This window comes from Rhinoraja longicauda, chromosome 4, assembly GCF_053455715.1.
Source record: "Rhinoraja longicauda isolate Sanriku21f chromosome 4, sRhiLon1.1, whole genome shotgun sequence".
NCBI classification, from domain to species: Eukaryota; Metazoa; Chordata; class Chondrichthyes; order Rajiformes; family Arhynchobatidae; genus Rhinoraja; species Rhinoraja longicauda.
The window spans coordinates 91,847,443-91,861,551 of record NC_135956.1 but is presented as its reverse complement, the minus strand read 5'-3'; the positions used below and the strand labels follow the sequence as shown (position 1 = coordinate 91,861,551).

The 14,109-nt window shown below is 53.0% G+C and overlaps 1 protein-coding gene across 3 annotated transcripts in view; it reads right to left on the bottom strand.

Moving 5' to 3' along the window:
• The window catches only part of map3k22 (mitogen-activated protein kinase kinase kinase 22), a 48,223-nt gene that overhangs the window by 20,336 nt on the left and 13,778 nt on the right, over positions 1-14,109 (bottom strand). For all 3 annotated transcript variants that reach the window (XM_078398753.1, XM_078398751.1, XM_078398752.1), the window contains 6 exons: positions 10,235-10,272; positions 9,057-9,156; positions 6,620-6,733; positions 4,975-5,086; positions 2,462-2,589; positions 51-124 (listed from right to left, as the gene is read on the bottom strand). In XM_078398753.1, the coding sequence (XP_078254879.1) occupies positions 51-124; positions 2,462-2,589; positions 4,975-5,086; positions 6,620-6,733; positions 9,057-9,156; positions 10,235-10,272 (566 nt within the window). The remainder of the gene's footprint in view (positions 1-50; positions 125-2,461; positions 2,590-4,974; positions 5,087-6,619; positions 6,734-9,056; positions 9,157-10,234; positions 10,273-14,109) is intronic.

Here is a 14,109-nt window from a genome sequence, read left to right as displayed (position 1 = left end):
TGGCGATGAATTCCACCGCCACGTTTGCACGCTCTGTACCTCCCACCTACCTGTCTATTGATCTATCCAATGATTGGCAACTTCCAGACAGAGAGGCTTCAGCACTGCTGTAAGGGTCCAGCACCTGTAACCAGAAACAACGGCAAACGTACAGCAGCAACATCAGCTTCAACACAGACGACAACAAACACACCATCAGGTCAACGAGATAGGAGAGAAAGGGGAGAAGGCAGGCACGGGGTACTGATTGTGGATGATCAGCCGTGATCACAATGAATGGCGGTGCTGGATCGAAGCCCCAAATGGCCTCCTCCTGCACCTATTTTCTATGTTTCTATGAATTCTCTGCCACAGAAGGCAGTGGAGGCCAATTCACTGGATGTATTCAAGAGAGAGTTAGATTTAACTCTTTGGGCTAACGGAATCAAAGGATATGGGGGGAAGGCAGGAACGGGTTACTGATTGAGAATGATCAGCCATGATCACATTGAATGGCGGTGCTGGGTCGAAGGGCCGAATGGCCTCCTCCTGCACCTGTTTTCTATGTTTCGAAATGTCTGCATCTCCTGACCCTGTGTTCTAGTTTTAGTTTAGAGATACAGCGCGGAAACAGGCCCTTTCGGCCCACCGGGTTCGCGCCGACCAGCGATCCCCGCACACTAACACTATCCTACACACACTGGGGACAATTTTTACATTTGCCCAGCCAATTAACCTACAAACCTGCACGTCTTTGGAGTGTGGGAGGAAACCGAAGATCTCTGAGAAAACCCACGCAGGTCACGGGGAGAACGTACAAACTCCGTACAGACAGCGCCCGTAGTCGGGATGGAACCCGGGTCTCCGGCGCTGTGAGGCGGCAACTCTACCCGCTGCGCCACCGTGACCACCCATCCTGTGGCGATGTATCCCACAGATTCACCACCCTCTGACCAAGGAGATCCCTCCTCGATGTGACGGCATCAGTGACGTCCACAAGGTCAACGTTCAACAGGTTGGGTCGGCGCGGGGCCAGGTGTCAGCATAGGGTCGGGGGTCAGGGGTCAGCACGGTGGTCAGTGCGGGATGGGGGGTCAGTGCGGGATCGGAAGTCAGTGTGGGATCGGGGGTCAGCGCGGGATCGAGGGTCAGCGCGGGATCGGGGGTCAGCGCGGGATCGGGGGTCAGTGCAGGATCGGGGGTCAGCGCGGGATCGGGGGTCAGCGGATCTGCGTGGGGTCGGGGCGCGGTCAGCACGGGGTCGCATGGGGTCGCATGTCCGGTCAGTGGGGAGGGGGGGCGGTGGGGAGGGTTAGAGGGGGTGTCAGTGGGGAGGGTTAGAGGGGGGTTGGTGGGGAGGGTTAGAGGGGGGGGTTAGAGGGGGGGGTGAGTGGGGAGGGTTAGAGGGGGGGGTGAGTGGGGAGGGTTAGAGGGGGGTTGGTGGGGAGGGTTAGAGGGGGTCGGTGGGGAGGGTTAGAGGGGGGTTGGTGGGGAGGGTTAGAGGGGGGGGTTAGAGGGGGGGGTGAGTGGGGAGGGTTAGAGGGGGGGGTGAGTGGGGAGGGTTAGAGGGGGGTTGGTGGGGAGGGTTAGAGGGGGTCGGTGGGGAGGGTTAGAGGGGGGCGGTGGGGAGGGTTAGAGGGGGGTTGGTGGGGAGGGTTAGAGGGGGGGGTGAGTGGGGAGGGTTAGAGGGGGGCGGTGGGGGGTTTAGAGGGGGTCGGTGGGGAGGGTTAGAGGGGGGGTGAGTGGGGAGGGTTAGAGGGGGGTGTCAGTGGGGAGGGTTAGAGGGGGTCGGTGGGAGGGTTAGAGGGGGGCGGTGGGGAGGGTTAGAGGGGGTCGGTGGGGAGGGTTAGAGGGGGGCGGTGGGGGGTTTAGAGGGGGGCGGTGGGGAGGGTTAGAGGGGGTCGGTGGGGAGGGTTAGAGGGGGTGTCAGTGGGGAGGGTTAGAGGGGGGCGGTGGGAGGGTTAGAGGGGGGCAGTGGGGAGGGTTAGAGGGGGGCGGTGGGGGGTTTAGAGGGGGGCAGTGGGGAGGGTTAGAGGGGGGCGGTGGGGGGTTTAGAGGGGGGCAGTGGGGAGGGTTAGAGGGGGGCGGTGGGGGGTTTAGAGGGGGGCAGTGGGGAGGGTTAGAGGGGGGCGGTGGGGGGTTTAGAGGGGGGCAGTGGGGAGGGTTAGAGGGGGGCGGTGGGGAGGGTTAGAGGGGGGCAGTGGGGAGGGTTAGAGGGGGGCGGTGGGGAGGGTTAGAGGGGGGCGGTGGGGAGGGTTAGAGGGGGGCGGTGGGGAGGGTTAGAGGGGGGCGGTGGGGAGGGTTAGAGGGGGGCAGTGGGGAGGGTTAGAGGGGGGCGGTGGGGAGGGTTAGAGGGGGGCAGTGGGGAGGGTTAGAGGGGGGCGGTGGGGGGTTTAGAGGGGGGCAGTGGGGAGGGTTAGAGGGGGGCGGTGGGGAGGGTTAGAGGGGGGCGGTGGGGAGGGTTAGAGGGGGGTCAGCTCACGTTTAGCCCCTGCATCTCGGGGATGAACTCGCCCTCACTGTGGACGCTGGTGAACGACCCGTGCCGGACAAACTGGCCGTCGGGCACGCACCCGGGGGGAGGGGAACTCCGGCCAGTCTGCAGCGAACCTGCGACAACAACAACACAACAACGGTTATACCCCAGACCCTCGCCCACACACAGCCCTCGCCCGCACAGCCCTCGCCCGCACAGCCCTCGCACACACACAGCCCTCACACACACACAGCCCTCGCACACACACAGCCCTCGCACACACACAGCCCTCGCACACACACAGCCCTCGCACACACACAGCCCTCGCCCGCACAGCCCTCGCACACACACAGCCCTCGCACACACACAGCCCTCGCACACATAGCCCTCGCCCGCACACAGCCCTCGCACACACAGCCCTCGCACACACACAACCCTCACCACTCAGCAACCCTCGCACACACACAACCCTCGCACACACACAGCCCTCGCACACACACAACCCTCACCACTCAGCAACCCTCGCACACACACAGCCCTCGCACACACAGCCCTCGCACACACACAACCCTCACCACTCAGCAACCCTCGCACACACAACCCTCGCACACACACAGCCCTCGCACACACACAACCCTCACCACTCAGCAACCCTCGCACACACAACCCTCGCACACACACAGCCCTCGCACACACACAACCCTCGCACACACACAACCCTCGCCCGCACAGCCCTCGCCCACACACAACCCTCGCACACACACAACCCTCGCACACACACAGCCCTCGCACACACACAGCCCTCGCACGCACACAACCCTCGCACACACACAGCCCTCGCACACACACAACCTTCGCACACACACAGCCCTCGCCCACACACAGCCCTCGCACACACACAGCGAACCCGCGGCACACAGCCCTCGCACACACAACCCTCGCCCACACACAGCCCTCGCCCACACACAGCGAACCCGCGGCACACAGCCCTCGCCCACACACAGCCCTCGCACACACACACACAGCCCTCACACACACACAGCCCTCGCACACACACAACCCTCGCACACACAGTCCTCGCACACACACAACCCTCACCACTCAGCAACCCTCGCACACACAACCCTCGCACACACACACAGCCCTCGCACACACACAACCCTCGCACACACACAACCCTCGCCCGCACAGCCCTCGCCCACACAACCCTCGCACACACACAGCCCTCGCACACACACAGCCCTCGCACACACACAGCCCTCGCACGCACACAACCCTCGCACACACACAGCCCTCGCACACACACAACCCTCGCACACACACAGCCCTCGCCCACACACAACCCTCGCACACACACAGCCCTCGCCCACACAGCCCTCGCACACACACAGCCCTCGCACACACAGCCCTCGCACACACACAACCCTCGCCCACACACAGCCCTCGCACACACAGCCCTCGCACACACAACCCTCGCACACACACAACCCTCGCACACACACAGCCCTCACACACACAGCCCTCGCACACACACAGCCCTCGCCCACACACAGCCCTCGCACACACACAGCCCTCGCCCACACACAGCCCTCGCACGCACACAACCCTCGCACACACAACCATGATACACGCTCATCACTGACAGTAGCACAATTAGGCCATTCGGCCCATCAAGTCTACTCCGCCATTCAATCATGGCTGATCTATCTCTCCCTCCCAACCCCATTCTCCTGCCTTCTCCCCATAACCCCTGACACCCGCACTAATCCACCATTGACCAGTCCAGCTCAGACACAGTCTCCCACACACCTAACCTGCTCAACCCACACAGTCACATCGCGTACTAAAGGGCCGCTCAGCCCAACTTACCCAATGCTAACCACCATGCCCCGTTTACACTGGAAACACAGACAATAGGTGCAGGAGGAGGCCATTTGGCCCTTCGAGCCAGCACCGCCATTCAATGTGATCGTGGCTGATCGTCCACAATCAGTAACCCGTGCCTTCCTTCACCCCATATCCCTTGATTCCACTAGCCCCTAGAGCTCTATCTAACTCTCTTTTAAATCCATCCAGTGAATTGGCCTCCACTGCCCTCTGTGGCAGAGAATTCCACAAATTCACAACTCTCTGGGTGAAAAAGATTTTTCTCGTCTCAGTTTTAAACGGCCTCCCCTTTATTCTTAGACTGTGTGGCCCCTGGTTCCTTAGACTAGCTCCACCTGTCCACATAAGGTCCACATTTGCCCCCTCTCCCTCCAAACCAGTCCTATCCATGTTCCTGTCCAAAACCACCTCAACCATTTTACATTTCTTTGATCAGCGTCTGCTTTGATCTGTCATTTTCACACCTTACCGTTCTCAATCTCTACGTCTCCCCATCCCCTGACTCTCAGCCTGAAGAAGGGTCCTGACCCAAAACGTCACCCATGCCTTCTCTCCAGAGATGCTGCCTGACCCGCTGAGTTACTCCAGCATTGTGTGTCTACCCTTTAATATAAATATAGCAGTGGTCTCACCTGTTGACAGCTTGCGATGACGTTCATTGTCTTTGTACAATGATCCCAGTAAGTCTCCCATGGACTTGCTGATCCGAATTTCGAGCAACTTCTCTGTGGGTTTACGATTCACCTGCCAGAATTACAGAGAGAAGACGTTATATCATGGTTTGCATTGACGAAGTACGGGCTGGAAGGGCTGAATGGCCTCCACCTGCACCTATTTTCTATGTATCTATGACCGCACCGAACTAGAGATGGTTCCTTTCTCTTTGAGAAAGGAGGTGAGGAGGAACTTCTTAGTTTAGAGATACAGTGCGGAAACAGGCCCTTCGGCCCACCGGGTCCGCGCCGACCAGCGATCCTCGCACACTAACACTATCCTACACACATTAGGGACAATTTTTACATTTGTACCAAGCCAATTAACCTACAAACCTGCACGTCTTTGGAGTGTGGGAGGAAACCGAAGATCTTGGAGAAAACCCACGCAGGTCACGGGGAGAACGTACAAACTCCGTACAGACGGCGCCCGTAGTCGGGATGGAACCCGGGTCTCCGGCGCTGCATTCGCTGTAAGGCGGCAACTCTACCGCTGCGCCACCGTGACCGCCCTAATAGATTCTTGATTAGTGCGGGTGTCAGGGGTTACGGGGAGAAGGCAGGAGATTGGGGTTAGGAGGGAGAGATAGACCAGCCGTGATTGAATGGCGGGGTAGACTTGATGGGCCGAATGGCCTAATTCTGCTCCTATCACTTATGACCCCCTTCTGTTAGGCAAGATGGGAGAATGGAATGACTGCACTGGGCCTGTACTCGCTGGAGTTTAGAAGGATGAGGGGGGACCTCATTGAAACGTACAGAATAGTGAGCGGCCTGGATAGAGTGGATGTGGAGAGGATGTTTCCACTGGTGGGAGAGTCTAGGACTAGAGGGCACAGCCTCAGAATTAAAGGATGCTCATTTAGAATGGAGATGAGGAGGAACGTATAAGATTATTAAAGGGTTGGACACGTTAGAGGCAGGAAACATGTTCCCAATGTTGGGGGAGTCCAGAACAAGGGGCCACAGTTTAAGAATAAGGGGTAGGCCATTTAGAACTGAGATGAGGAAAAACTTTTTCAGTCAGAGAGTGGTGAATCTGTGGAATTCTCTGCCTCAGAGGGCAGTGGAGGCCAATTCTCTGAATGCATTCAAGAGAGAGCTAGATAGAGCTCTTAAGGATAGCGGAGTCAGGGGGTATGGGGAGAAGGCAGGAACGGGGTACTGATTGAGAATGATCAGCCATGATCACATTGAATGGCGGTGCTGGCTCGAAGGGCCGAATGGCCTCCTCCTGCACCTATTGTCTTTTGTCTATTGTCTTTAGTCAGAGGGTGGTGAATCTGTGGGATTCTTTGCCACAGAAGGCTGTGGAGGCCACAAGTCAATGGATATTTTTAAGGCAGAGATAGATAGATTCTTGATCAGTGCGGGTGTCAGGGGTTATGGGGAGAAGGCAGGAGAATGGGGTTAGGAGGGAGAGATAGATCAGCCATGATTGAATGGCGGATAGACTCGATGGGCTGAATGGCCTGATTCTGCTCCTATCACATGGGAACTTATGAAATCAGGTCTAATGGATGGAATAGCTTGTCAAAGCATTTGCTGTGTCCGGTGGACTCACGTGGATGGTCTTTCGGGGAAGGAGGGAGATCCTCAAGGTTTTCAGACTGGAGTTTCTGTCCAAGTGCTCGATGGCTTCGTCCAGCTCATTCTGGCTTCGCAGGTGAGTCCGAACCTGGTCAGCAATTTACAAAACACCGACAAAGTTCAGAGGATGTCCAAATGAATCCAAACAAACTCCAAACAATCGCAGGTCTGATTTCCAGAGACATTTCAGTGACACATCCCCCTCTATCCGGGCCTTTCACTATTCGGTACGTTTCAATGAGGTTCCCTCCCCCTCATCCTTCTAAACTCCAGCGAGTACCAGCTCAATGCCAACATTCCAATCTTCCATCTTGTCTAACAGAAGGGGATCAGAAGATCACAAGGTCATGACAGGAGCAGAATTAGGCCATTCGGCTCCTTCTACAGTTGTGCAGGGCCCTAGTGAGACCGCACCTGGAGTACTGTGTGCAGTTGTACAGGGCCCTAGTGAGACCACACCTGGAGTACTGTGTGCAGTTGTACAGGGCCCTAGTGAGACCGCACCTGGAGTACTGTGTGCAGTTGTACAGGGCCCTAGTGAGACCGCACCTGGAGTACTGTGTGCAGTTGTATAGGGCCCTAGTGAGACCGCACCTGGAGTACTGTGTGCAGTTGTACAGGGCCCTAGTGAGACCGCACCTGGAGTACTGTGTGCAGTTTTGGTCTCCAAATTTGAGGAAGGATATTCTTGCTATTGAGGACGTGCAACGTAGGTTTACTAGGTTAATTCCCGGAATGGCGGGACTGTCATATGTTGAAAGACTGGAGCGATTAGGCTTGTATACACTGGAATTTAGAAGGATGAGAGGGGATCTTATGGAAACGTATAAGATTACTAAGGGGTTGGACACGTTAGAGGCAGGAAACATGTTCCCGATGTTGGGGGAGTCCAGAACAAGGGGCCACAGTTTAAGAATAAGGGGTAGGCCATTTAGAACGGAGATGAGGAAAAACTTTTTCAGTCAGAGAGTTGTGAATCTGTGGAATTCTCTGCCTCAGAAGGCAGTGGAGGCCAATTCTCTGAATGCATTCACGAGAAAGCTAGATAGAGCTCTTAAAGATAGCGGAGTCAGGGGGTATGGGGAGAAGGCAGGAACAGGGTACTGATTGAGAATGATCAGCCATGATCACATTGAATGGTGGTGCTGGCTCGAAGGGCCGAGTGGCCTCCTCCTGCACCTATTGTCTATTGTCTATCAAAGACGTACAGGTATGTAGGTTAATTGGCTGGGTAAAATGTAAAAATTGTCCGTAGTGGGTGTAGGATAGTGTTAATGTGCGGGGATCGCTGGGCGGCACGGACTTGGTGGGCCGAAGAGGCCTGTTTCCGGCTGTATATATATGATATGATATATGATATGATAAGTCTACTCCGCCATTCAATCAAGGCTGATCTATCTCTCCCTCCTAACCCCATTCTCCTGCCTTCTCCCCATAACCCCTGACACATACTAATTATATCTGAGGAACATATATATTTTGATACATATGAATATTAAATACTCTGGATGGTTGGACCGCTGATATTAGGTGATTATGGCTTCACCAGTGACTACAGGTGTAATAGAGTCACAGAGTGATACAGTGTGGAAACAGGCCCTTTGGCCCAACTCGCCCACACTGGCCAACAATGCCCCAGCTACACTAGTCCCACCCGCCTGCGCTTGGTCCAAATCCCTCCAAACCTGTCCTATCCATGTACCTGTCTAACCGTTTCTTAAACATTGGGATAGTCACTGCCCCCTCTGGCAGCTTGTTCCATACACCCACCACCCTCTGTGTGGAAAAGTTACCCCTCGGATTCCTATTAAATCTTTTCCTCTTCACCTTGAACCTATGTCCTCTGGTCCTCGATTCTGGGCAAGAGACTCTGTGCATCTACCCGATCTATTCCTCTCATGATTTTGTACACCTCTGTAAGATCTCCCCTCATCCTCCTGCGCTCCATGGAATAGAGACCCAGCCTGCTCAACCTCTCCCTGTAGCTCACACCCTCTAGTCCTGGCAACATCCTCGTAAATCTTCTCCGAACCCTTTCAAGCTTGACTTCAAGTTGTCTTTCTCCGTGTGAGTGAAACTGACCTGTTTCTTCTCGATGTCGTAATACAGCAACTTCCGGCCCTTGCCCAGGGCAGCCAAGTCTCCAACTGTTTCTTAAACATTGGGATAGTCCCAGCCTCAACTACCTCCTCTGGCAGCTTGTTCCATACACCCACCACCCTCTGTGTGGAAAAGTTACCCCTCTGATTCCTATTAAATCTTTTCCCCTTCACCTTGAACCTATGTCCTCTGGTCCTCGATTCCCCTACTCTGGGCAAGAGACTCTGTGCATCTACCCGATCTATTCCTCTGATAATGACTGACACGGCTAATCACTGCGTAATCATGCCGAGCATTTACAGTAGGCATACCTCGTTGTTAATGAAGTGCAGGTCCATCTGCTGCCCAAAGGCATCTTTCACCTTCTGGTGGATGTCCTTGATCTTCACCGGACTGCAGAACTGCATGACTCTGTAAACAGCAGAATAGTTCATAAGTTCTAGGAGCAGAATTAGGCCATTCGGCCCATCGAGTCCACTCCGCCATTCAATCAAGGCTGATCTATCTCTCCCTCTCTGTCTGACCATCGCCACTGGTGCAGGATGGCAAGTCTAAATAAACATTCCCGAGGCTGAAGAAGGGTCTCAACCCAAAACGTCACCTATCCACATTCTCCACAGATGCTGCCTGACCCGCTGAGTTACTCCAGCACTCTGTGAAACGTCACCAATCCATGTTCACCACAGATGCTGCCTGACCCGCTGAGTTACTCTAGCACTTTGTTTTTTACTAAATGTACAATCGGTATATTTTATGTCTTTAAAGCAAGTTACAGTGTCCTCCACAATGTTTAGGACAAAGACCCATCATTTATTTAGTATAAGAAAATAACTGCAGGTGCTGGTACAAATCGATTTATTCACAAAATGCTGGAGTAACTCAGCAGGTCAGGCAGCATCTCGGGAGAGTCTGAAGAAGGGTCTCGACCCGAAACGTCACCCATTCCTTCTCTCCCGAGATGCTGCCTGACCTGCTGAGTTACCCCAGCATTTTGTGAATAAACCCATCATTTATTTATTTGCCTCTGTACTCCACAGTTTGAGATTTGTAATAGAAAATAAAATCACATGAGGTTGAAGAGGACAAAATCACACGAATGGCCTACTCCTGCACCTATTGTTTATTGTCTATTGTTAAAGTGCACATTGTCTGATTTTAATGAAGGCCATTTTTATACATTTTGGTTTCACCATGTAGAACTCACAGCAGTGTTTATGCATGGTCCTCCTATTACAAATCTCAAACTGTGGAGTACAGAGGCAAATAAATAACTGATGGGCCTTTGCCCCAAACATTATGGAGGGCACGGTATGTAACATGCTCCAATTCAGACTCCACCTGAATGTTCTCATTAACAAACATTTACAAATGTCCACTTTGGAATCGTTAGAACTAATAGCCCTTGCAAATGAAGCCCTCGTCAGTCATATTGAAAGACACTGGAATAATTAATTGCAAAATGATGTGAATGAAAGTAAATATAACTTACCTTTTCTCCCCATCGAGTTCAAATTTGATCCTCACCTCCTGAAAAGATCAAGAAATGATTAATAGATTGATAGAAACCAGTTACTCATGGAGTTATAGACAATATACAATAGACAATAGGTGCAGGAGGAGGCCATTCGGCCCTTCGAGCCAGCACCGCCATTCAATGTGATCATGGCTAATCATTCTCAATCAGTACCCCGTTCCTGCCTTCTCCCCATACCCCCTGACTCCGCTATCCTTAAGAGCTCTATCTAGCTCTCTCTTGAATGCATTCAGAGACTTGGCCTCCACTGCCTTCTGAGGCAGAGAATTCCACAGATTCACAACTCTCTGACTGAAAACGTTTTTCCTCGTCTCAGTTCTAAATGATCTACCCCTTATTCTTAAACTGTGGCCCCTTGTTCTGGACTTCCCCCAACATTAGGAACATGTTTCCTGCCTCTAACGTGTCCAACCCCTTAATAATCTTATACGTTTCGATAAGATCTCCTCTCATCCCAGAGTTCCGCTGGGGGCAGTGTTGGGACAACTACTTTTCACATTACATTCATGGTCATGGGTGACAGGAGCAGAATTAAGCCATTCGGCCCATCGAGTCTACTCTGCCACTCAATCATGGCTGATCAATCTCTCCCTCCTAACCCCATTCTCCTGCCTTCTCCCCATATCCAATAACATCCGCACTAATCAAGAATCTGTCAGCCTCCGATTTGTAAATATCCAGAGGTGATGATGTGCAAGGAAAATGCAGAATAGATAGTTATTACCTAGTGGAAGGTGGCTAGGGGTTGCCAACTATCTCACTCCCAAATAAGGGACAAGGTGACGTCACCGCCCCTCGCCCCACGTGACCTCACCCAGCCAGCGGCCACGTGCTCTCGCTCCACCAATGGTGGCCGCCCGGGGCGGGAGGCGGGTTGCTACGCAACCTCCGTCAGGCGAACACACTCTGTCAGCCTACAGCGTCCGGGCCTACAGCGTCCGGGCCTACAGCGTCCGGGCCTACAGTGTCCGGGCCTACAGCGTCCGGGCCTACAGTGTCCGGGCCTACAGCGTCCAGGCCTACACTGTCCCGACCGTCAGCAACCCCCGGGCCTAATACGGGACAAGGGCGGTCCCGTTCGGGACAAATCAATTTGGCCCAAAATACAGGATGTCCCGGCTAATACGGGACAGTTGGCAACCCTAAAGGTGACAATGAAGCGTATGGAGATAACATTAAATCCTACACACATTGTCTTTCCGCTGACTGGTTAGCACGCAACTAAAGCTTTTCACTGTACCTCGGTACACGTGACAATAAACTGAACTGCACTGAGTTACTTGAAGCTGTGTTAATAGAAGAGATCTGGCCAGTTATACAGCCCTGAAGAATGTCTGTGATCACAGCGGAATCAGAGATGGGGCCTTCTAAAGAGTCCAACAAGGCACATCTGCCAAATATCTTGTGCACTCTTCTCAGTGGATTGTCACCGTGTCGTGTTGGAGAAGCTCGTGTGGTCCTGAGACCCTGAGAGCGATGCCGTCTGGAGCTACGATCCTGGTAGGGTCACCCATGGGGGTAATGTCGAGGGGGAGGTCCCTGACAAAGAGCGATCCAACCAAGACCTCAACGGTGGAACAGGCGGAGGGAGGATGATGGCTGACTTTAGTGGAGCGTCACAACGGCTGGGAAGGCGGATGGATGAAGGCTGCAGCAGAAAAGGGTCCCCGGTCGTCTTGGACTCCACGCCACTGGATCCTGACCCAGATCTGTCAAGGACCGTGTGGTGGCTGTCTGTGCACCAGTCTCCCCACGTTAAACAAAGTCACGCACAGGCGTCCGACCCTATGGAGAGGACAGTCATACTCACTTCCAGTGACTGCCGATGATCTTGTGCATTATACGGGTGTTCACAACTTTACAGGAGACATTGAGCACTAGCAATTATTTTAAACTTCGCATTTGGGCGTCACGGTGGCGCAGCGGTAGAGTTGCTGCCTCATAGCGCCGGAGACCCGGGTTCCATCCCGACTACGGGTGCTGTCTGTATGGAGTTTGTACGTTCTCCCCATGACCTGCGTGGGTTTTCTCCGAGATCTTCGGTTTCCTCCCACACTCCAAAGACGTGCAGGTTTGTAGGTTAATTGGCTCGGTAAATGTAAAAATTGTCCCTAGTGTGTGTAGGATAGTGTTAGTGTGCGGGGATCGCTGGTCGGCGCGGACCCGATGGGCCGAAGGGCCTGTTTCCGCGCTGTATCTCTAAACTAAACTAATTAGGAAACTGTAAAAATGAGGCCTCTCTCTCTCTCACACCCTGCCTGACCTGACCTGTTTGTTCCGAAACAAAGATAAAATATCTTTAAAGGCCGTATTTTTTTCCATAGGAAACTATTTCTATTGCTCTTCAAAATAAAAGGCAGAGGTAAATGATACTGTGAAGCAGTACATGCTCTCCATGAGTGGACTGCCAGAGTCCGCTGATAACAGCGGAATGTTACAGCATTGACTCAGATTACATCGACTGCAAACGGCAGTGATGCAGGGTGGGGACGGTGGTTAGTTTTGTTCAGAGATACAGCGCGGAAACAGGCCCTTCGGCCCACCGGGTCTGTGCCGACCAGCGATCCCCGCACACTAACACTAGTGCTGCTCCAATAGGCAATAGGTGCAGGAGGAGGCCATTCGGCCCTTCGAGCCAGCACCGCCATTCAATGTGATCATGGCTGATCATTCTCAATCAGTACCCCGTTCCTGCCTTCTCCCCATACCCCCTGACTCCGCTATCCTTAAGAGCTCTATCTAGCTCTCTTGAATGCATTCAGAGAATTGGCCTCCACTGCCTTCTGAGGCAGAGAATTCCACAGATTTACAACTCTCTGACTGAAAAAGTTTTTCCTCATCTCAGTTCTAATTGGCCTACCCCTTATTCTCCTCTTATCCTTCTAAATTCCAGTGTATACAAGCCTAGTCGCTCCAGTCTTTCAACATATGACAGTCCCGCCATTCCGGGAATTAACCTAGTGAACCTACGCTGCACGCCCTCAATAGCAAGAATATCCTTCCTCAAATTTGGAGACCAAAACTGCACACAGTACTCCAGGTGCGGTCTCACTAGGGCCCTGTACAACTGCAGAAGGACCTCTTTGCTCCTATACTCAACTCCTCTTGTTATGAAGGCCAACATTCCATTGGCTTTCTTCACTGCCTGCTGTACCTGCATGCTTCCTTTCAGTGACTGATGCACTAGGACACCCAGATCTCGTTGTACGTCCCCTGTTCCTAACTTGACACCATTCAGATAATAATCTGCCATCCTATTCTTACCACCAAAGTGGATAACCTCACACTTATCCACATTAAACTGCATCTGCCATGCATCCGCCCACTCACACAACCTGTCCAAGTCACCCTGCAACCTCATAGCATCTTCCCCACAGTTCACACTGCCACCCAGCTTTGTATCATCTGCAAATTTGCTAATGGTACTTTTAATCCCTTCATCCAAGTCATTAATGTATATTGTAAATAGCTGCGGTCCCAGCACCAGTTGCCCATCATGTTCATTCAGAAGCTGCATCTGGACACCGTTCCTGCAGGTGTAGTTGTCAGAAGTTCCAGCGGTGTCCCTGACTTCCCACATCTGCAGGAAAGTCTAGTACGTAAAGGAGCCATTTTAGTAAGCAAAACCCGCCATTCGCTATGCCTCTCGCAGTGTAATCAGTGTTTTGGGAGAACAGTATGTGTGATGATACCATTAAAATGCAGAATATATCTCATCTATCAATTTTCTTTTAAAAACGTTTCTGCAAGTTTCTGCCTACTCAAATGGCGCCGTGACGTGCTACGGTTTCTAGGGTCGAGTGGTCTATCTTGTTCCTCCAATATCCTTG